At 40.1% G+C, this 25,465-nt stretch overlaps 1 protein-coding gene across 1 annotated transcript in view; it reads left to right on the top strand.

The window, feature by feature from the left end:
- LOC142143168 (histone-lysine N-methyltransferase MECOM-like) overlaps window positions 1–14,254 on the top strand; it is a 217,895-nt gene extending 203,641 nt beyond the window's left edge. Inside the window, exons 2-3 of the mRNA XM_075200879.1 lie at window positions 12,962–13,302; window positions 14,093–14,254. Of these exons, the coding sequence (XP_075056980.1) occupies window positions 12,962–13,302; window positions 14,093–14,254 (503 nt within the window). The remainder of the gene's footprint in view (window positions 1–12,961; window positions 13,303–14,092) is intronic.
- The last annotated feature ends 11,211 nt before the right edge of the window (window positions 14,255–25,465 follow it).

The following is a 25,465-nucleotide window of genomic DNA, read 5'->3' as shown; positions in this document are numbered from 1 at the left end:
GAGTCCTATTCAAAACAGCAAAATTATATAGTGTTGTGATTGCTGTGACTTTCACAGCATTTATATTTATTATTACCATTGTAATATTACATTTTGAGCCTACTTATTTTATATGATCAAACATAAAGTTTTAGCTTTCTGTGGCAAAACAATAGTCACAAATCACACTTGTAAATACAATGTTTTCAGCAGATATGTGGACTGCTGCTGGGTAACCATGAGGCAGTTCTGATATAGCCACTTCTATTATAACAATCAATGTACTTATCCCTTGTAGCTGAATAACTAAATCATAATGATAAAATAATATGTGGGTTAGTTATTAAGAGATGCAAACATGCACAGGGCAGTAACTCACATCAACCAATCAGACACTTGGGGCTAGATTTACTAAGCTGCGGGTTTGAAAAAGTGGGGATGTTGCCTATAGCAACCAATCAGATTCTAGCTATCATTTTGTAGAAGGTACTAAGTAAATGAAAGCTAGAATCTGATTGGTTGCTATAGGCAACATCCCCACTTTTTCAAACCCGCAGCTTAGTAAATCTAGCCCTTGGTTTCATTATTTTGCTTTGCACTGGGCCAGTGATATTCTACTTAATACACTTCAGGGGCCACATGGGCGGGACTCTAGCCTTCAAAAGGGCCACACATTGCCCTTAATCTCAGTAATATGTTAAAACAATGCATTTAATCAATGAAAGAGACACCTATCTGTAATAACATCTCAGCTGGCATTTTAAACAAGTGTTACAAGCTATAACAAACAAATAGAGCAGGAAGGAGCTGGGGACCTCAGGTGAAGGTTCGGAGGGACCCCTGCTGCCCATCACTGCACTAGGCTGATCTGATTAAACACATACTTGCCAACTCTTCCGGAATGTCTGGGAGACTCCCGAATTCCGGGTAGGTAGTAATCCCGGGAAAGCTGGCAATTCTCCTGTTTCCTGCTCATAGTGAGCATAAATTAGGGATGTGCACCGGCGACTTTTGAGATCTCGTGTTTTGTGTTTTGGATCCGGATTTTCGCGATGTTTTGGGTTCGGATTTGTTTCGCAAAACACCTGCCAAAAGGTTTTGGTTCCGATTTAAGGTTTTGGATTCGGATTTTTTTGAAAAAAAACTAAAAAGTGTAAAAATCAAGTTTTTGGGCTTATTTTCACTCCTACGCTATTATTAACCTCAATAACATTCAATAACAATAATTTCCACTAATTTAAAGGCTATTCTGAACACCTAACACCTCACAATATTTTTATTTTTTTTAGTACAAAACGTTGCAACGAGGTATCTTTCTGGACTGCGTAGAGGAGTGTTCCCCACAATATAATTAAAAACCCATCAACTGGTCTGAATTACACCCAAAAATAGTATCTGGACTGCGTAGAGGACTGGCCACTGGCCACCACAATATAATATATAGAAAACCTTCAACAGGTCAGAATTACACCCAAAAATAGTATCTGGACTGCGTAGAGTAGTGGGCACTGGGCACCACAATAAAAAATATATAGAAAACCTTAAACAGGTCTGAATTACACCCAAAAATAGTATCTGGACTGCGTAGAGGACTGGCCACTGGCCACCACAATATAATATATAGAAAACCTTCAACAGGTCAGAATTACACCCAAAAATAGTATCTGGACTGCGTAGAGGACTGGTCACTGGCCACCACAATATAATATATAGAAAACCTTCAACAGGTCTGCAGTACACCCAAAAATAGTATCTGGACTGCGTAGAGTAGTGGGCACTGGGCACCACAATAAAAAAATATATAGAAAACCTTCAACAGGTCTGAATTACACCCAAAAATAGTATCTGGACTGCATAGAGGACTGGCCACTGGCCACCACAATATAATATATAGAAAACCTTCAACAGGTCAGAATTACACCCAAAAATAGTATCTGGACTGCGTAGAGGACTGGCCACTGGCCACCACAATATAATATATAGAAAACCTTCAACAGGTCAGAATTACACCCAAAAATAGTATCTGGACTGCGTAGAGTAGTGGGCACTGGGCACCACAATAAAAAATATATAGAAAACCTTCAACAGGTCTGAATTAAACCCAAAAATAGTATCTGGACTGCATAGAGGACTGGCCACTGGCCACCACAATATAATATATAGAAAACCTTCAACTGGTCAGAATTACACCCAAAAATAGTATCTGGACTGCGTAGAGTAGTGGGCACTGGGCACCACAATAAAAAATAAATAGAAAACCTTCAACAGGTCAGAATTACACCCAAAAATAGTATCTGGACTGCGTAGAGGACTGGCCACTGGCCACCACAATATAATATATAGAAAACCTTCAACAGGTCAGAATTACACCCAAAAATAGTATCTGGACTGCGTAGAGTAGTGGGCACTGGGCACCACAATAAAAAATATATAGAAAACCTTAAACAGGTCTGAATTACACCCAAAAATAGTATCTGGACTGCGTAGAGGACTGGCCACTGGCCACCACAATATAATATGTAGAAAACCTTCAACAGGTCAGAATTACACCCAAAAATAGTATCTGGACTGCGTAGAGTAGTGGGCACTGGGCACCACAATAAAAAATATATAGAAAACCTTCAACAGGTCTGAATTAAACCCAAAAATAGTATCTGGACTGCGTAGAGGACTGGCCACTGGCCACCACAATATAATATATAGAAAACCTTCAACAGGTCAGAATTACACCCAAAAATAGTATCTGGACTGTGTAGAGTAGTGGGCACTGGGCACCACAATAAAAAATATATAGAAAACCTTCAACAGGTCTGAATTAAACCCAAAAATAGTATCTGGACTGCATAGAGGACTGGCCACTGGCCACCACAATATAATATATAGAAAACCTTCAACAGGTCAGAATTACACCCAAAAATAGTATCTGGACTGCGTAGAGGACTGGCCACTGGCCACCACAATATAATATATAGAAAACCTTCAACAGGTCAGAATTACACCCAAAAATAGTATCTGGACTGCGTAGAGTAGTGGGCACTGGGCACCACAATAAAATATATAAAAAAACCTTCAACAGGTCTGCATTACACTGCACATACGGCTGCTCCTCCATCCTCTCCATCATATACATGTTGGAGTTTCAGCGTGTGAAAACCTCTTGTTTTTGATAATGTCAGTGCATTTTGAATATTTTTCAATTTGCCCCACACCACTGAATGTACTTTATCTATGATACGCATCTATCTATCTTGACTGCCTAGTGTGGTGGCCCCGGTACACAATTTGGTACCGAGGCCACAATATAATTAAAAAACCCTCGACGGGTCAGAATTCCACCAAAAAAGGGTATGGACTGCGTAGTGTGGTGTGCCCGGAACACAAATTTTTACAGCGCCAACAATATAATTAAAAAATTGGGCATCAACTGTCACCGTTGTTTAATATCTGATACACCTAAATATGGACTGCACAGTGGAGTGGCCCCGGTAGTAAATTTGGTGCCGGGGCCACAATACCTCCTCCAACTTCCAAGTGTAGTGTTTATAAAGACAGACAGCGTCGAAGTGTTATTAGTTGACTTTCTTAACCCTAAAATGATCCCTGTTGCAAATATTCGTGTAATGGACAGTTACTTTTTCATTGAAAGACTCAAGCTTTCAAGTGTAGTGTTTATAAAATATAAACAACAATACAGTAGTTTTAGAGCACGTCAATACCTCTTGTTTTAAATTATGACAGGGCATTTTACTTTTGGTTTAATTTCTTGAATTTGTTTAAATTTGGTTTTACTTTTTGAACATGGCAAACGACTGTTGATTGGTCATATAATGCAAAAAAAAAAGTTCCAAGATGGAATTGTCCTTGGGCCCTCACACCCACCCTTATGTTGTTGAAATAGGACATGCACACTTTAACAAACCAATCATTTCAGCGACAGGGCCTACCAAACAACTTTGGCTGAAATGATTGGTTTGTTTGGGCCCCCACACCAAAAAAGCTATTCATCTCTCCCTGTACAGACTAAACAGGCTCTACTGAGGCAAGATGTCGTCCTCATCCTCAACCTCTGATTCCTCTCCCCCTACAGTGTGTACTTCCTCCTCATCACACATTATCAATTCGTCCCCGCTGGACTCCACAACCACAGGTCCCTCTGTACTATCTGGAGGGCAGTGCTGTACTTCATTGAGGAATTGATTATTCATTTTTAAAAACATCATTTTTTCAACGTTATGAGGAAGCAACCTCCTTCGCCGCTCACTGACCAGGTTCCCCGCTGCACTAAAAACTCTTTCCGAGTACACACTGGAGGGGGGACAACTCAGGTAAAATAGAGCCAGTTTGTACAGGGGCTTCCAAACTGCCTTTTTTTCCTGCCAGTAACAATATGGACTGTCTGACATGTCTACTTGGATGGTGTCAGCAAAGTAATCATCCACAATTTTTTCTATTGTGACAGCATCCAATGCAGCGAGAGTAGAAATGTCTGCAATGGTTGGCAGGTCCTTCAGTCCGGACCAGATGTTATCAGCATCCCTGCCAGCGCCTCTTTTGGGAAAACTGAGCTTTTTCCTCGCAGCCATAGATGTGGAAGAAAATGAGGGTGGAGCTGTTGGCATGTCACGGTCCTCTTCAGAGGACAATCTCCTGACCAGCAGGTCTTTGCACCGCTGTAGACTTGTGTCCGCCGGAAACAGAGACACAACATACGCTTTAAAACGAGGATCGAGCACGGTGGCCAGAATGTATTCCTCTGACTTTAAAAGAGTGACCACCCTCTGATCCTGGCAAAGCGTACGCAGGGCTACATCCACAAGAGCTACATGCTTGGTGTAATCGCAATGGCTTACCAGCTCCTCCCTCACTTTCTCCAGCTGCTTCTGCAACAGCCTGATCAGGGGAATGACCTGACTCAAGCTGGCAGTGTCGGAACTGACTTCTCGTGTGGCAAGTTCAAATGGCTGCAGAACCTTGCACAACACGGAAATCAGTCTCCACTGCGCTTGACTGAGGCGCATCCCCACTCCTTTACCTATGTCGTAGGTGGCTGTGTAGGCCTGAATGGCCTTTTGCTGCTCCTCCATCCTCTGCAGCATATAGAGGGTGGAGTTCCAGTGCGTCACAACCTCTTGTTTGAGGTGATGGCAGGGCAGGTTCATGCTTTTTTGATGTGCCTCTAGTCTGCGGTAGGCACTGGCTGAATGCCGAAAGTGTCCAGCAATTTTGCGCGCCACCGCAAGCATCTCCTGCACACCCCTATCACTCTTGAGGTAATGCTGCACCACCAAATTAATGGTGTGGGCAAAACATGGGACGTGCTGGAAATTGCCCATATTTAATGCCCGCACAATGTTACTGGCATTGTCTGACACCACAAATCCCCATGAGAGTCTAAGTGGGGTAAGCCACTTGGAGATAATTTCCCTCAGTTTCTCTAATATGTTGTCAGCGTTGTGCCTCTTATTAAAGCCTGTAATACACAATGTTGCCTGCCTTTGCACGAGCAGCCATTTTGTAGATGCTGCTACTGATGCAGCTGTTGCTGTTGCTGCGGAAGGGGATGCATCTACCCAGTGGGCTCTCACAGTCATATAGTCCTTCGTTTGCCCAGAACCACTTGTCCACATGTCCGTGGTTAAGTGGACAGTGGGTACAACCGCATTTTTTAGAGCACTGAGGACACTTGATCGTACTTCTCTGTACATTTTTGGTATCGCCTGCCTAGTGAAGTGGAATCTCGACGGGATTTAGTACCGGGGACACAATACCTCCATCAACCCTCTAAATCCCACTCCACTGATGGCGGACACCGGGCGCACGTCTAACACCAACATTGCAGTTACAGCCGCAGTTATACGCTTTGCAATAGGGTGACTACTATCGTATTTTGTGGTCATGGCAAACGACTGTTGGACGGTCAATTGTTTTGTGAAAGACTTAGCGGTCTTACGACTTCCCCTCTGGGAAGATGACCGACTAACAGCAGCAACAGCAGCAGTGGCAGTAGTAGGCGTACCGCTGCAGGATTCCTCGGATGAATCCCGTATTGAGGAGGACTCAGTCTGGCTGCTGACTTGGGCTGCAGGGCTGAATCTGATGGAGATTGTGGAGGAAGTTGACGAGGAGGGTGTTGCTGGTGTGTATCCAACTGGACCACGGGATTTAGGTGTCCCTGTACCGATGAGGGTCCTAGCCCCAGTTCCTGAACTAACCACTGAACTATGAAGGTTATTCAGGTGACGTATAAGGGAGGATGTTCCTAGGTGGGCAAGATCCTTACCCCTGCTTATTTGAGCTTTACATAAGCTACATATGGCCATACATTGGTTGTCTGGATTTGGATAAAAATAACTCCAGACCGAAGAGGTGCATTTTTTGGTCTTCTGACCAGGCATGACGATGGGCTTTTTCATCCCATGGACATCAGCTGTTTCCCCCCCTGGTGCCTCATTTACAATAACCACATCACCATCCTCATCATCAAGTTCCTCCACAGCGCCAGCTACATCATCAATAGCCTCCTCCCGAGCCACCTCTTCCCGTACAGTGATGGGAAGGTCAGGCTTGACAACCACCAACACCCTTGGACTCGCCTTGAGGATTTGTGATAATTTCTCTTTAGAAGGCAGAGTTGTTTGCTGTTTTGTTGCTGACAGCATAACTCTCTTCAATTTTTTGTAGGGGGGGGGAGGAGGAGGAGGGATAAGATCCGTGGGTGAAGCTGAACCACTAGTCATGAACACGAGCCAGGGCCTAAGCCGTTCCTTGCCACTCCGTGTCGTAAATGGCTATATGGGCAACTTTACGTTTCTCCTCAGATGATTTTAAGTTTCTCTTTTTGCTACATTTTCTTAACTTGGGCTTTTTGGATTTTACATGCCCGGTACTACGAGATTGGGCATCGGGCTTGGAAGACGACGTTGATGGCATTTCATCGTCTATGTCATGACTAGTGGCAGCAGCTTCAGCATTAGGAGGAAGTGGGTCTTGATCTTTCCCTACTTTATCCTCCAAATTTTTGGTCTCCATTATATGTAGCACAAGATACTGCAGAATGTGTGAACTTGGTAATATTGCAGTACCAATGGACTTATACTGCTGGATTGGTTTTGCAAATTTGGTTATAATTACTTTTTTTTTTTTAATTTTTTATTTTAATATTTTTTATAACTTTTTTTTTATTTTTTAAAAACTTGGGAATAATGGGGAAATAACTATGCCCTTAGAAGCACAGAGCACAGGACACAGCACCACTGGACTGAACAGGACACAGCACAGGACCCAGCAGCACTACGGAACTCAGCAGGACAGAGCACAGGACACAGCACCACTGGACTGATACTGCAGAATGTGTGAACTTTGTAATATTGCAGTACCACTGGACTTTTACTGCTGAATGTGTGAACTTGGTAATATTGCAGTACCAATGGGCTTATACTGCAGAATTGGTTGTGCAAATTTTGTGGTAATTAAAAAAAAATTTAATTAGTTTTTGGTATTTTTTTAAATAACTTTTTTTTTATTTTTTTAAACACAGGGGAATATTGGGGAAATAACTATGCCCTTAGAAGCACAGAGCACAGGACACAGCACCACTGGACTGAACAGGACACAGCACAGGACCCAGCAGCACCACTGACCTCAGAAGGACAGAGCACAGGACACAGCACCACTGGACTGAGCACAGCACAGCACAGCACAGCACAGCACTGAACTGAACAGCACGAGATATAGCAGGATAGAGGACCACCTAACACACCCTCCCTCTACCCTGATCAATGCCCGAGTGAAGATGGCGGCGACTAGCGGGGAATTTATAGGATCCGAGTATCGCGAGATCCGACAACGGGATTATGAGTCAGAGCCTCAGTTTCAGATTTGAATTTGGCGCCAATACCCGGATCTGTCTCGGATCGGCAACGTTCGGGTGGGCTCAGATTTCATAAATCCGAGTGCGCTCATCTCTAGCATAAATAATGCGATTTGTGGTGAATTGCGTAATTTTGGACCCAGCCCCATGACATAATGATGATTTAGTCACAATGACGCAATTCACCACAAATCACATTATTTATGCTCACTACGAGCAGGAAACGGGAGAATTTGCCGCGCCCACCCCCTTCCACCCACCCACCGCTCAGAAACTTAGCAAGTATGATCAAAGCTAATTATTAACCGATTGCAATGGGTTAATGCACTGTGTAAGTTTGCTCCAAAGTTAGTAAATAATCCTGATTGTGATGGTTTCAGGGTCTTGCACTATACTGTGAGCAGAACTATCCCAGATGTTTGACATTACAGTTTTTGGCTTCTATAATGCACTTCCTATGACATCATTAGAAACGTTGCAGGGTTTTATTTTCTGTCAAAGAGAACAGGATGTGCTTGCTAAAGATTGCATTAGTCCAATTGGCCATGCATGCTCACTGATGTTTTCTAATCTCTGCCTAAATATAGTTTCATTTCTGTGACACAAAGTAACGCAGCGGACAGAATGTCATCCAGGGCCATAAAACAGATATATGTTGTCACTCTTGGAATTGGATTCTCAAAGCCCCTGTTTAAATTATGCATTAAGGGAGGTTGATGGTGTATCAAGGGTCAGGGGGTTGGCAGTAGCAGCAGGGAAGCACAGATGGATCTTTACTGAGCTGTTTAAGGTTCTGCAGTCTGGAGACTCGGAAATATGATTTATTAGTTGTAGTGTACAAAGCACGTACCTAGATTTGTCTGTGGGTCCCACACTGGGATGTAACTGAATGGGTTATGCATTGCTTGAAATGCATTCCTCATTCCTCCAGTAATGCATTGTGTCAGTGTGCAATCCATAAACTAAATTACAAGACATATTTTGTCTCCAACATTATATAACTGATATTACAAAATGCGCTTCAGCTATAGTAAGATCGTATAGCACCACATTGTAGGTGTCTAGAGGCAAATAGAATTAACCACCTCTGCTCTGTAGTCTTGGTGCATGAGTTCTTTAATTGGATAATAATAATAATAATAATAATAATAATAATAATAATAATAATAATAATATATTTTACTTATAAAGCACTATATTACACAATGCTGTACGTTGATGGGGTCCAAGCAGATCACATACAGTGACATGAAACAGAAGGTAAAACAACCTTATACAATGTTAGAGGTATAAGGTACACTTGACACATAATGTAGAAGAATAACAATTGTAGCTGGCAAATATAGGGATAAAACATGTTTGCTTGGCCCAAGTAGGTTAAATAAGAAACCATTACAAATTGTTATTAATATGATAAGTGATCTATAATACTTTATAGAGTTAAAACCACATGGTATGATATAACTGAGATTTGAGTTCATATAAATGACATGGAAATGCTTAGTAATGTTTGGTTAAAAAGTTTTTTGCCCACTGTAGATTCTCTGTTGCTTCCTATGATCACAACAGAAATGGATCATGCTACTGTATGGGGGGGAGGGGGGGGGGGTTGTGTTGTTGTTACTCCCATATTGCTTATAAAAGGCTCACTGTGTATGTGCCCATAAACCTCACATAACCCTTAAAAATCTAAACATTTGCATGCAAATAATGACACGGAGACTTAAATAAGTTATTAAAAAATTGCCAGAACTTTATTAGAATTTTTCTAAATTAACTAAACCTATGGTGGCGGAGAAAGGGCACTGCGAAACAGCTCTCAAGCTGGTAACACTAAATCACAAGTGGACTGGCGCAAACCGCCGTACGTCCACACACAGAGGAACAAATCCCATCAAAAAACTGGCGCTGAGTTGGCGTCAGGGTGACTGCCCCTTTAAAACTCACTCTGCCCTCCCTCACCGAGCCGGACAGGGACCCTCCTCACCGAAGGACCAAAAAGGAGTTACTGGTGCCTCCTAGGGAACAGTGACCTATGCCCAACTACCTGTGCGCCCACAAATCAGCCGCTGAACGCAGTGCCTTCCTACCGCAACATTAGTCCCAAAATGTACCTCAAGGAGTGGGTGGGTGGGATCTCGTGTTGTGGAATGGACATTCCAGGAAGTGCAGTCAACTATATACTTCAAGGTTCCTCCCCCTGGATCACCCATTGGTCGGACCCCACCCAAATTTAAATCCTTCAGGTTAGTGCTTGGTTTATTACAAACCCTGTCGCCCTTTAAGTGCGTTCGTCCCATGAGGCCTCACTTGTCCTTCTGAAAGCAATGTGCCTATATAAAAGGAATGATTCCTACCTGTGTATTTGCTGATGGTGATAATGATGATGATGATTGTTCCACAACTTCTATATAGTCTGCCTTGTTGTGTATGTTTTAGATCTAAGTCGTAACAATAGCCGTATGTTTTTCCCATGCATTATTAAATTATTTTACTGAATGTCCCCTGAATGTTCTATAGTTAGGAGGGTTCCAAATGTTTTAGTTTAGAAAAAGGCAAAGAAAGTTACTGCAGTCCTGCTTCTCCAGCTTATAAAGGAGGATAGTAAAACAAAGTATTTGTCTGTGCTTCTGAAGTTAATACATGGGATGAGAGGCGGTGGGGTATCTAACTGCCCATTCTAGGGATGGGCTTTAAATCCTGCAGAGTTATAGGCTGGAGTCTCACTTTAAAGTGAAGACAACACTCACCTTATCTCATTTGTTCTAATTAATTTGAATTACCTAGACAACGAGGAATATGACAGGTCTATTGCACTCATTATTGAATAGCATTTCAAAATGAAAGATATTCAATAACTATACTACAGTAAAATGTCCACCACTCTCATAAAAGGGACAGATGTTGTTAAATAATATTTCATCAAGTGTTCCCCTAGATAGCTGAGCTTTGAGATTGAGGTGAGCAAAAGGCAGCCCTCACCTGCAGTGCTAAGCTAGCTGCTCCCCATCTGCTTCATTCTTACTTATAAAGCAGAGAATAAGAGTGAATGGGAGCAGCTGACTTCTGTGTCATGTGCACACTGTACACTGAAGGGAGGTCGTGCAGCATATCCAATCAGAGGAGGAGTTCTGGACCATGTGCCTTTCCTCTTGTCTCTGCAGGCTCTGGTAGTGCAGGTATGTGTGGGGAGGTGTGAGTAGCTATTGGAGAAGGTGTGAGGGGCAAGTGAGGGGTCTGAGGGTCATGTGAGGAGATCTAAGTGGCATGTTGGGAAGTTCCGGTGAACATGTGGTTATTGTAAACCCAATGATCAAAGTAACACAAGATAATCTATATTGTAAATTACTGTATATATTTTATAGCTATGTTTTGAATTATAAGGGGAAATAAAGTCGCTTATTCTACATGTTGGATGGTGCTCCCTGTGGTCCATTGGTGGCTCCCTCGTTTCTTGAATAGCCATTTAATTCCAAGACAATCGATATTTATTTCTAATCATTTTAACTTAATAAGTAATGGGGAGGGGAGTCACATTCTACAATACAGCAGCAGACTCATACTAAGTTATAGTTACAACCAGGTGATGGTCTCTATAGGTGTCATTATGACATTTTACTGGATTCTTGGCAATTGCTTCATAAATGATACATCTAGTATTGGGCTCAATACTAGCACAAGTGTGAGGGCTAATTTAGTACAATGGTAGTGTTTCTATATCATATTGGTTCCCTCAGTCTTTATTAATCCCTTTCTCCCTACGACTTGTGCTGGTGATAGTCTGACCAAGTGTGATGAATTCTGTGCTTATTACTTTGATTCTCTGCTGTGGTCCGGATTGTTCATTGGACCTTGCCTTGTCTGCTGCCTGCCTTTTGACCTTCGCTTGTTATTTGGATTCTGCCATTGATCGCTGCTTGCCTTTGACCTCTGCCTGCTTTACGATTCTGTTTGGACCACAGCCAGCCTCTGATCATTGCCTTGGACCTTACCTGTTTGTAAAGTTGGATAACCTAGGGCCTGATTCATTATGGATCTTAACTTAAGAAACTTCTCCTTTCAGTCTCCTGGACAAAACCATGTTACAATGCAAGGGGTGCAGATTAGTATTCTGTTTTGCACATAAGTTAAATACTGACTGTTTTTTCATGTAGCACACAAATATCAACTTTAAATTTCAGTGTACAAATAAGCTATCAAGTATTTGTGTGCTACATGAAAAAACAGTCAGTATTTAACTTATGTTTAAAAGAGAAAACTACTTTTCACCCCTTGCATTGTACCATGGTTTTGTCCAGGAGACTGAAATGAGAAGTTTCTTAAATTAAGATCCTTAATGAATCAGGCCCCTAGTGTTACTATACTATACCTGTTACTATACTGTGCCTACTGGTCTCCTACTGTGTTCTGTCCATTACCTCAAATACCCTGAAGTTAATAAGCCCCTACTGCTACAGGTTAAGTCCTGGGGGCAACTGAATATTTGAGAACATTCAGCGTTCTACAAGAAATTGGGCTGATCTTGTAAAACAGTTCTAGGCAGGGCCATCTTAACAACATTATGGGCCCCCGGGCAAAGCAGTGCACCGGGGCCCCTAGATATAGATATAGATATATAGATGTATACAGATACAGATATAGATATAAATATATAGAGATAAAGATAGATAGATGTACTTGCTCAGTGAACCTTGTAGGTTTTTTTTGCAGGTTTTTTTCTTTTGCAGCATTATTTATTCTCATTAAGAGCCCTGCCTATGGGGCCCCTTGCCCATGGGGCCCCCAGGCAGCTGCCCATTGTGCCCAATGGAAAAGATGGCCCTGGTTCTAGGGGTCTTATTATCTGAAGTATATTTCCATAACAATTATTTGCACCCAGTATTTCCTTATATTTTTTCTTTTCTATGCTGAAATAATGTGAAAGGTACAACCAACACAAAAGTTTTCTCCCATCTGCTTACATATTGCTAATGATGATAAAAGTTATTCCTATTATCAACCTTTATTTTCATGGACTCATATTGTGCAACACTGTACACATAAGAATGTTAATATATTCATATTACATTAATATACTGCTAAGTCAACATATTTATATCTGTCTGTTTATAGGTGATGACATTTCCAATGAATATTTCCCTGAGATCCCAGCTGGTGAGGTGTTACGTGTTGATGATGGGTTTGGCATTACTTCAGGGTCAAATTTTCCAGACTTATCCTCTCCAGCCTCTTCTAGCGATGAATTCACACCTAATGAGGGATCACCATACAGGGCTCCCATTTATATCCCAGATGACATCCCAATACCTCCTGAATTTGAACTTCGAGAATCAAGCATTCCAGGGGCAGGGCTGGGAATATGGACAAAAATGAAAATATCAGCAGGAGAAAAAATTGGACCATTTGAAGGAGAGCAATGTAGGAACCTTGAAAATCCACTTTCTGGTTGGGAAGTAAGTGCCATAATATGTATAATTATTTTAAAAATAGTTTAACAATGAAAAAGATCTTAAGCCTTCAAAATTGGCTTTGTTTACTCGGTTGCTACAAACTGTGATTCATGACCATTATAACTAGAAAAATATCGGGGAACCAGAGTTACAGGAGATGGAAACCCCAACAGTCCGAAGAGGGCATCACAGGGTAGAACATTTTTTTTTAATTTTTTTAAAGATTTTATTTTTGCAAAGGTCAATAAAAGGCAACAGTCCAAGACATGTAATGATACATTCAAACTATGCATATTCAGGGACTAATACATTCAGTATATAACATAGAGATGAATCAAGGCATTGACCAAATTTTTACTTTGAAGATAGAAAGAGGAAGAAACAGAGAAGAGAAGTTAGTCCACAGAGGGTGGGCAGAATAGAATAGGGGGTGGTGTGGCAAATCGCCAATAGAAGAAAAGAAGAATGAAGCAGGGCAAAAGATCGGAGAGAGAAGGGAGAGGTAGGGGGGGAAAGGTAAAGGGTTGAGAAGGGGCATCAAGTGGAATGTTGTAGAGAAATCATAGGACAAAAGGAGTTTGAATTTGAAAAAAAGATATTCATGGCGCCCAGACTTTATTAAATGAATTTGAAGTATTACGCAGTATGCATGTCATAAACTCCATTTTGTATGAGTGCCATACCCTATTAATAATTGTCTGCATGGTTGGCGCGGTGGGTTGTTTCCAATTAGTGGCAATTTGACATAATGCAGCAGAAATGTGACGGAACATTTTCATTTGGTGTTTGGTAGCTGATGGAATTCCAAGTGGGAGAAGGAAAAATCTGGGAGAGATTGGAATGTCAATCTGTAGAATCTGAGATGCAAAGTTCCGTAGATCCAACCAAAATGGGAGAAGCTTGGGGCATTGCCACCAAATATGGACGAACATCCTCTCCAACAGGAGTTGGATGAGTCCGGATATATTTTTTTGTAATTTGGTTGGAACCAGGTACCATCGATAAAGAAGCTTGTAGGTGTTTTCTTTCAGCTTCACACAGATTGAGCTAGTGGCAGTGTTGGATTTTATTTCATCCCAATCCTCTCTGTCTAAGGGATCTCCCAGATCCTCCTACAGGGTAGAACATTTTACAATCATCCTGTAAGATGTTTGTGGTTAGTATTGCGATCTGGATGGGATCCCCATCCCCTTATAGCAGGGCACTCATATAGAAAGGTTGTTGAGCAACTTATACCAATGTAACTAATGGATTTTACTGGCTGAAAACCATTGAGCCTTATGTTTGTGAGGTCATTGGTTGCATTAATAGGGCCCCGTAGGGTCCAAATGTTTGGATCCCAACATGTGTAAATGTAGAAATCGGAAGTTCCATTCTCCTGGTTGAACAGATGATGGGAAGTTAAAGGAAAGTTACTGTGTCCCTGATATAACCTCATAGTCACCTCACTGATGTAAGTGACTGTACAGAATTAATGCTTGGAGTAGTGATACACCATGCACATGCTGGTGCCATGTAGTCTAGTGACCTATATCATTACCTTGGACAACCTTGAATTGTTGGTGTGCTTTTTCAGTAATTTTGCTAACTGATGCATAAAAACACTGTTGATACATTCAATCCTGTTCCAAGCTTTAGTTTCAGGCATTCAGTCAGCTATTGGTAAGAGAAACACACAAGAACGAACACAAGTCATGTTTCACAAACATTTGGATGTCTGCAAGTAAACAAACGGCTTTACTTTAAAACGGTTTGTTTAGGAAGCTGCTGAATAAGTAGTTTGTCTAATTTTTGTATCAACGTGTTTGTTATTCCACACTTAACATGTATTTTTAAATTGTTGTCTTGGCTTTTATCAGATTGTTTACACTTAGATGTCCGCTTATTTAAAATATTTGACTACTTGTGTGTTTTCCTGAGGTGCCCCAAAAATATACAATTGTAATCACTAAGCATACACAGCAGATAGCATTTTTTTTATGGTTCACTTTAGTAAGGTTCACTGGATATGTTGGTTTATATTATAGGACGACAGAAACTTATTAAACAATGCTCATTGTAGATAATAATTATCTCCCATCCTTATTAATGGCTCAAAAGATACTTAAAAGATTTCTCTACCCACGTGTGCAAAATTCTACAATGGATCCCATGAAAGTAAAGTGGGGGAGTCCATTCCTATTTCATGTTGTTAATGACTATCAAACTATGGTGCTGGTTCAATTACATGAAGCCTTCTCCACAAAATCAGAATAATCCCCGTTCAAGCATCTTTTGCCTCCTCGCTTTCAATGCATTAGTCTATCTTAGTCTTAAGCTAGGTACACACTACAGAATTTTCCACCGACTTTTTATGCCGATCGATTTTATATGCGATCGATGTTCCGATCTCTCGGTCCATGGACTACATACACACTAGCCTTGTTTAGGATGATAAAGGGAAGAACGGACGTCCCTTTAGCGACTTTTTACAGCCATGTTGTCGTGAGCAATGACTGTAATTTCGTACTCACTGTTGTGTATCGGTCAGAAGTTTATACACACTAGACAACGGAAACAAGATTGGAACGAAAATATTAAACGGTACGAGCAACCAAATGAGGCGACAATCGTCCATTTGGGCAGACTTTCGATCATCGTGTCACTACACACACTGACCCGACTTTTGAACAAGCGGTCATATGTCGGCTGTTTGAGCCGATTATTGGATGAAAACTGTGTAGTGTGTACCTAGCTTTAGGATGGTGATAGTCACCAGATTACTACAGAACTTTGATGGAGATCTGTTAAGCAGGAATACGGCATTTAATGAATGACAGTCCAAAAAGGGCACAAAGCACTAATCATATACAGTAATTTAATTGACAAAATTATGGTGACTTATTTAATCTAATTTCCATTAATGACTTATGAATACTAGTATATTTTCCTCAACATTAACAACATATTCAGAAAAGTGTTACAAGAATTCACAGAAGCCTCATCAAAAAGAATTTCTGGGATCACGCTAATAAAACAAAATAGACACATTTTGGTCCTCATTTCGAAATTAAGCCTTTTGTGTACAAAAAATGTGTTAGAACTAGAGATGTTTACTGACCCCCGTGTTCTGGTTTTGGTTTTGGATATGGATTAACTTCGTGTTTTGGTTTTGGCAAAACTGCCCTTGCGTGTTTTGGTTTTGGTTTTAGTTTGGATGCCGATTTTTTCCTAAAATCGCAAATTGTTTGGCTAAAATCACATATTTTTGCTTTTTTTCCCCCCTACATTATTATTAACCTTAATAACACTAATTTCAAGTCATTTGAAGTCAATTTTGACAATCACCTCACAGGTCACAATATTATATTCATACACTTTCAAACAAAGAATGCAGCGACCTGGCTGGATGCTAAGCGACAGAGCAATGACACCAACACACAGCAGTTCATAGCACATCTAGGAAACGTGTGTGTTACCTATATAACACAGTACAATGTGACTGCAGATGTAGAAGACCAAGCCTGTCAGACCTGGGGTGTCATTGAGTGAGGTGTCATTGGGTGAGATGTCATTGGGTGAGGTGACATTGGGTGAGGTGTCATTGGGTGAGATGACATTGGACTGACTTTACTGCATGTGTCACTTTTCTGTGGTTAGATATTTATGTGTAGACATGCACTTACCCGCACAAAGGTAAGATGGTAACTCACAAGTACTAGTATGTTATGTGGACCTGTAAAACACTATCAGGATAAAAGAGACCCTGCAACTAGATGCAGGCTAGTGTATCCTCTCCATAAAGGCTTCCTACTGATCCCTTGAATGGCATCTAGCTAGGAGGCATTAAATATTTGTAAATTACCCTTGCAGAAAGAAACACATGCATTAACTTTATTATAGCGTATAAATAAACATAATCTCAATAATGTGTATTAGTGGTTTATAATTAGAGTGGCCCCCATAAGAAAATGGCAGCATTGTGGCTCATTGGTTAGCACTCCTGCCTCACAGCACGAGTTCGATTCCCGACCATGCCCTTATTTATGTGGAGTTTGTATGTTCTCCCCGTGTTTGCGTGGGTTTCCTCCGAGTGCTCCAGTTTCCTCCCACACTCCAAAAACATACTGGTTGGTTAATGGCTGCTATCAGATTGACCCTAATCTGTGTTAGGGAATTTAGACTGTAAGCTCCAATGGGGCAGGGACTGATGTGAGTGAGTTCTCTGCACAGCGCTGCGGAATTAGTGGCGCTATATAAATAGCTGCTGCTGCTGATGATGATCATGATGATGGTAATAGCTATTACTAAACCAAAATTATTTTGGTATTCCTGTAAGCATTAAAATGCACATTATATATTTTGGGGTAAATTCTTTAGGTTTCCCTAATATGAAAACTGTAAAGAGTAATGTTTACCCATGTCTGTTCATATCTCTCTGCTTTAATACAAATAAAATACGCGTGCACTGTCCCGTCTTTTGCTAATGTGCCGACCAGGGAGATACAGAGTACAGCTATGTAATGTCAAAAATATTTATAGTGTCCCTCTAGCTTTTTTTTTATTAACTTTGTGAGAAGTTTATTTTGTCTGCAACATTAACTTTCCGATGAGTAGATAGTATCAGGGTCATCCTTTGCATTTAATGAAGGAAGTGACAGGAAATCATAACTCTTTTCAATGAGTAAACATGTTACAGACATTTATTGCAAGGTTTCAAAGATGACATGGCTTTATTAAGTACAGTAGATGCCATTAAGCAAAACCGTCAATATGTCACCATGCAATTGCCTGTAAAATTAAACTGATTTGATAAATGTAAGTGAAAAGGATCCGTTTGCTTCCATCATCTGTAAGTGGGTGAGAAGGTGATGTCGCCAATCATACAGCAATAAAGAGGAAACTGTTGGACTGCTGGAAGTGTGCGCTTCTGTCTGTGCCATGATGCTCAGTCACTTTTGATGCACAGTAACATAACTTTTTAATAACTCGATTATATATATATATATATATATATATTTTAATATAATTGTCAATATATCAAATAATCAATATATCAAATAGCAGATTAGAAGATGCTTATTATTTAATAACACATACTTTTCAAGACATTGGGCTGATTCATTAAGGATCTTAACTTGAGAAACTTCTTATTTCAGTCTCCTGGACAAAACCATGTTACAATGCAAGGGGTGCAAATTAGCATTCTGTTTTGTACATAAGTTAAATACTGACTGTTTTTTCATGTAGCACACAAATATCAACTTTAAATTTCAGTGTACAAATAAGCTATCAAGTATTTGTGTGCTACATGAAAAAACAGTCAGTATTTAACTTATGTGCAAAACAGAATGCTAATTTGCACCCCTTGTATTGTAACATGGTTTTGTCCAGGAGACTGAAATAAGAAGTTTCTCAAGTTAAGATCATTAATGAATCAGGCCCATGATGATTTTGTTATATTTACATAAACTTTATTGTAAGGTAACTCAATCAGAAAACTTGGACAAAGGGAGTAGTACAGAGTAAATTCTACTCTCCCAACTAATAAAACATTATTATAATTTACAAAATATTGCATTCTATAATGGTGCTGGATTTTTTTACATATGTGTTCTTGAATACAACACAATGCCTTTTGGCATTTAATGATTATCTTGAAAGAAGTAGAAGCTGATGTGAAAGGCTGTCACAACCTGGAACAGTTTAAGTCTGAATAAAATATAGACGAATAGCCAGTGAGCACGATCCATTGAAGAAGAAAAAAATGCACTGGATGTAAATGTTTTTGGCTGTCAGTGTTTGGGTTTTACTGTAATTTTCAAATGGGTAATATAGAAAAGCCTGAGCTACTAATAGATAAATTAAGATATTTAATTTGATTTAAGCCAACAATATACTAAATATTTGTTATGCTAATGCATATCATATACACATTTCATTTATTATTACACTGTTTACTGTTTTACTAGTAAACGTGTTACATATTTTAAAAGATGCTTTGATGTAAAAACATGACCGTAGCTATATAAACCACTAGATAAAGTTAGAAACTCCAGTGACAGTTTCTATTATTGGTTCTAGTGCACAATGTGTGTTAAGAACTGTGAGTAGAAGATGAATCAGCAGATCAATCATTTAACATGATTCCAAAATAGAGCCATTGTGTTTCAGGGACATAATTAAATCAGTGATGGCTTTTTTTATTGAACAAAGGGGCATAAGCCTGGAGAGACTATCAAAAGCTCTTCAGACATTTGATTTCATTCTTGTTTTCTTTTTGGCCCAGTCTTTCGGCTTCAGTTTTAAATTCGTTTTGCATACCGTAGCAGTGTGAGTCTTTTCAATTATGTGACTCTCTATCATTTCTATTATTGCAGAAAAGAGGGCCAGTGGCCTGTTAACAAGTGCTAAAGTTCAGGAACTCTTAAACTAGTTTCCTTGGGTCAGAGGGGAAAGTTACTTTCTCAATGGAACAAAGATGGACCCTGATAATTCAACAACTAAAGGAAGATCATATGTAGTGTATACATTATGAAGTTAATGCAAAGAGGCCGACATACACTGAAATTGAATTTACTTCTCATATTTCAAGTGTGTTAAAGCATTTGTAGAGTTGATTTCTTCCTGCCATGTGTTCCTCTTTTGGAGCAATTGTCCATTTCCCAATGTCTCTCTACCACTTTTTTTTTATATTGCCCACTTTAGTAGATGTGTGTGGACAAACCTTCCTTTTAAAGGATATTTCCAGCCAGCTAAACCCTCACCCAGCTAGCAGAAGTGTGGGACTTATTCTTTTTGTTGCTGCACTGGATCTTATGTCTGCCTCAAGCAAGGAGGAGGAGGAGGAGCAAACATCTCTGTATTGGTATGAGACATAAACACTGATTGGACAATGCTGTGGCTTAAACTGGGTACACATTACAGAATTTTCCACCAACTTTTTATGCCGATCGATTTTACATGCGATCGATGGTCCGATCGCTCGGTCCATGGACTGCATCCACACTAGCCGTGTTTAGGACGATAAAGGGAAGAGCGGACGTCCCCTTAGCGACTTTTTACAGCCATGTTGTCGTGAGCAATGACTGTAATTCCGTACTCACTGTTGTGGATCGGTCGGAAACTTATACACACTACACAACGGAAACGAGATTGGAACGAAAATATTAAATGGTACGAGCAACCAAATGAGGCGACAATCGTCCATTTGGGCAGACTTTCGACCATCGTGTCACTGCACACACTGACCCGACTTTTGAACGAGCGGTCGTATGTCGGCTGATTGAGCCGATTATTGGATGAAAACCATGTAGTGTGTACCTAGCTTAAGGCTGGGTACACACTATAGGTTCACCCGATTATTGGGCCAATCACACTATAAACAACCGTTCGGCCCAATATCGCATTAGTGCGTACACTCCAACGATGAATGATTATCATTCTAAAGCATCGTATCATTTCATTTAATTAAATAAACGGACTAAAAATATATATAAACGATGGAACAATGTCGTTACAATTCAATTTATAGCGTCATAATCTTTTCAGCCGATGGTTATTGCAGATGAAGAGCACAGACCTGAAAGTACATTTTGTAAAATCTGTTTAATGTGTACCCATGATTGTTATGCTAATCGGGACTTTCAGTCATTGGTAAAATCGTATTATTATATCGCATTGGGAGAAATTTTCTGTAGTGTGTACCCTGCCTAACACAGCACTATTTGCATTTCAATTCTCCCAAGTTGTCAGTTAATACTTAAGTCCATACCTCCCAACTTTGCTTCAGATCAAATTGGGGCACCTATTGAAGGAACATGGCCTTGTTACATTGGGGGCATAGTCACAACCCCATTGAAGTGCCTTGTGCTTCTAACAGCAGCCCCTTAACCCCCTCCCCCCAAAAGGTCAATTCATTGTCACACGCACCAGGGTGAAGTGAGGACCCATTTACCGCTGCTTTGCTCTGCAGAGCCAGAGTGAACGTGGACATAACTCCCAACATACCAATCCATTGGAGAATGATGTCTTGGCCAGGACAGTAGGACAGAGCCTTTAAATCAGGACTGCCCTGCCTAAGATGGCACTGTCCTGCTTAAATCAGGGCGGTTGGGAGGTATGCTGAAGACTGCAGTGCTGGTAAGAGGCCAGTTCTCCCAAAATGTTTGGTGCCCTAGCATGAAACCCCTACTGCCCTGCTGGTTAGAGGAAGGGCTATTGAGTAAAATTTATTTGGCTGGTAATGTAACTTATTTCACAGAAGTTTCTGATTGCCTTCAAAGTTAAATATGGCATCCACTGTTTATATTATTATGTGTATTGGTGCTTTGTGGTGTTTAGAACTGTTTATAATACGCTATGTTTTATGACAATTTGTACACAGCAGTGAAGATGGCTAAATGTCTCCAGGTATGTATTCAGATGCCGTTTGCAGCCCCTTATAGACCTCCCTTAACTCTTTGGGAGAACAGCTTATGTTGTGATTTATGTTAATTTTTATATTATTTTAACCAGAACAAAAATTTCAAACTGTTTATGAATGCATTTTTCATATAATTACTATTACTAAATCGTGTTATTTCTTAGTATTCTAATATTTATACTGTTTTTTACTGGCTCACATCTTCTGTATGGTGAATTTGTGTATCTCTCTGAAGCCTTAGTACTCTGGTAATATTCCTTGCTTAATGGTCAGTAGGTGGCATACTAAGCAATGAAAATGAAAGGATGAATATTGCGATTGGATTACATAATTGTATTAACTCGTCATTAATATGATGAGAGATGGATGATTTGCAGAGAATAATATATAGATTGTGGTCAATAAGAATAAAAAATCAATTTGGTAGTAAAATTGAGACAACACATTCAGCTATAGGATATAGTATCCTATAAGAAACAATATCATGAATCATTTGCAGTGCACTTAATCTAATTGAAATAAAAGTGTGTGGTCAGTGTACTCACAGAGGTCAAAGTTGTATTTTATGCCCAAGCCCTTTAACCTCTTTGTAAATGAATCTATCCTCCCTTTCCCAATGTACCTGTGATCACAGTATAACAACCAGGATCCCTCGGTCATTAAATTACAGCACAGAGTCCTTTCAGTAAATCTTATAGTCTGTAAATGTCATCACATGTGTTTTGTAATCTTTAATTTGAACTTTTATCTGTTAATGTTCTGAAAATATAAAATATAAAATCGTCTTGTGATTGAGATTATGAAAATAGTTAAAAACATGTTTAATTGATGTATTTGATATCAATATGGCATTAATGGTCAGTGGTTATTTTTCCCCAATTATTTGGGGAACAATAAACTCTACAAGTGCAGGTCTACTAATCACATCGTTCTAGTTGGTATTCAGAGTGTATGAATATATTACACTGTATTGGAAGATTAGTATATAAGAAACCTTGTTGCTCACTTATCTATGTAGGGCTAAGGAGGATTTAGTTGTGTAATTATATCATGACACCCAGGGGTATATTTTCTAAACTGTGGGTTTGAAAAAGTGGAGATGTTGCCTATAGCAACCAATCAGATTCTAGCTGTCACTTTGTAGAATGTACTAAAAAAAGGCAGCTACAATCTTATTGGTTACTGTAGGCAACATCTCCACTTTTTCGAACTTTTAGTTTAGTAAATATACTGACTGGAATAAAAAAACAGAAACCTCCTTTGGTGAGATGACAAGGGTTTAAAACCAACTCATTGCTTCACCCTTTGTTTAGTTAAGTTGCTGAAATCATTAAAAATAATGACTTCCAGTCATTGGCTAAAAGTTCATCTGGGGTTATGAAAAGTGACCAAGCTGAATCGTTCTCTTTTTCGGTTGAGAAAGGTGTTGACAATGTGATGACATCTTTCTAAAAAGGATGTTAAAACGTTGGCTGTTTTCCTAGGCCCTGGCTTCAAGACACCTTAGTCATTGGGATAATCATTGGGATAATCATTTCTTGCACATCCTTATGTCACATAAGTGCAAACAGGAGTGAGTGGTAAGTTTTTATGAGAGGATCACCAAATTAATAGTTCCACTAACAGGATGCTTAAGAAATATAGGTGTATCTGTTTATTCACATTTAATTGTACAGAGATTACGTACGCATTTTTTGCAGTCTACCATTGCACATAATGTTATATTTATTCGGTTAACTAAGCAATGAAATGTAAAATAACATCAAGTCAAGCTTAGTGTGCTCACATAAGGATGTGGCCCTTAGCAGGGGAAGGGGCACAGCTGAGAGCAGCATTAAAATAATCTTTTACCCTTGCTCCTCATTTGTTCCAGTCCCAGCAAGCTCTGCCAGCCATGCTGGACTTGTAGTTCCATGCGAGCTGGACAGTTACTGTCTGCGCACCTCTGATTTTACAGTAGGTACTTTATATTTACTTTAAGATAAATAACATCTTGTTTTTCAGCTCATATAACATTACATGTCTCGTTAGCAAAAAGCTATTCATCTTTACCCAATTAATTAACTTTTTACAGAAGACGTCAACAGTATCAAGTGGTGAAGTGGTGGCCAAGTCTGTTATTTGATTACTATCAGTAGTGTTATGATGATAGGCATAATGTTTAATACATGGCTGGTAGCAGTTAAGAATAGATATGTATACTCTATAAGGCTAAGAGAAGTATGTCTTCAGTGCGCGGATCACACATCACCACCCATAACCCAGTTTTCACCAGCAGTCACTCGGTATGGGGCAGGCCCTATAATGTGATGGTCCATGCCGGCGCCTGCCTCTCTGGTGTTTCTCTATCTCCAGGAGACGAGCACAGTTTGAACCTTGGATGCCAACCACCTATTGGAAGGAGTGTGCACCACCTGATTTCTCTGCACCCTTGGCAATCCACCATACAGCTGGCCAAGTTCGACTACTAGCCCACCTCTGCACTGAGACTGCCAGTATAGGGCTCGGTAAGATTTTTCTGTAATCCATAGCTTCACTAATATCTTCCATTGTTTAAGCATGTATTAGATGACACTGTACAAGCCTTGACGGATATGTTTCACGTGCAAGAAATGTTACCATACCAAGATGTACAGATACAGTGGTGGTTTGCTTTAGCCATTTTGAGATACAGTAGCTCTTAGTTTGTTTAGATTTTTTCGTTGTTGAATGGTTACAATGAATATGTTGCCTAAGCCAAGTGGAGGCAGCCATGTTGGGAGTTTAGCCAAATATCATGAGAATGCATCCTATCAATTCACTAGAAACTAGCGACAGTATAGATTGGGCTTAAAATAAGGATGCAATACACACACGAGGAAGGATGCAAGGACAAACCATGTATATAGCACGATTGGTTTGTGTGTTCTTGATCCTTTCGGCCTTTGCAGTGAACACTTGTGTGTATTGCATGGCCTTTCAGTGATCCCTATTTTAGCTTGGTATGTGCTCTCTTCACAGCATGAAGTGGAGCTCAAAGACGGCTGAAATAGCAAATGCATAGTAAAACTTGTTTGTGGAAATGAAGACAGACTTATCCTGCATAGCCAGGGGGCTAAACTATGAGTGGACAACTCCTGGCCCTGCCAGTGGCTGCACAAAGCCATGGAAATGAAGGGACTAGAACTGTCTCCTTTCACTTACAATACCAGTGGATACTAAACACACCTTATTTTCACGCAGCTGTCCTAAACATATAGGGGTAAATGTATGAAGCTCCGGGTTCTTCAACACCCGCGAGTTCGGCGTCTTCAGCGCTTAAATTTAAAGCGGCGCTGCCTTGTAAAGGGAAACTTCCCTTTACAAAGCAGTGTTGCTTTAAATTTAAACGCTGAAGACGCCGATCTCGCGGGTGTTGAAGAACCCGGAGCTTCATACATTTACCCCATACAGTGCAACAATTTAAGTTTACGATAAATTGACATAATGGGGGGAATTCAATTGGCCGCGTTACGGGTGAAAGTAACATGTAATAACGGTAATAATGTGCTTTATTACCGTGATTACGGTAATTTCAACGCCGGCTTTTGCTCACAGCTCAGAAATCCGGGTCAAAACTACCGTAATAACAGTAATAGTTTTAACGCCGCGGAAATTCGGGGGGAATTGAATTCCCCCCCAATTGATCTAACAGTGGAAACATTCTCCTGAAAGCATCTATTTAAGTAGTGTCTTATGTACCAATATAAACCATTTTATTAAATAAAAATGTAATTCTTAAAA

Source organism: Mixophyes fleayi, chromosome 3, assembly GCF_038048845.1.
Source record: "Mixophyes fleayi isolate aMixFle1 chromosome 3, aMixFle1.hap1, whole genome shotgun sequence".
In the NCBI taxonomy this organism is placed as follows: Eukaryota; Metazoa; Chordata; class Amphibia; order Anura; family Limnodynastidae; genus Mixophyes; species Mixophyes fleayi.
Note: the sequence above shows the minus strand (reverse complement) of the source record. Positions and strands in the feature narration are given on the sequence as shown.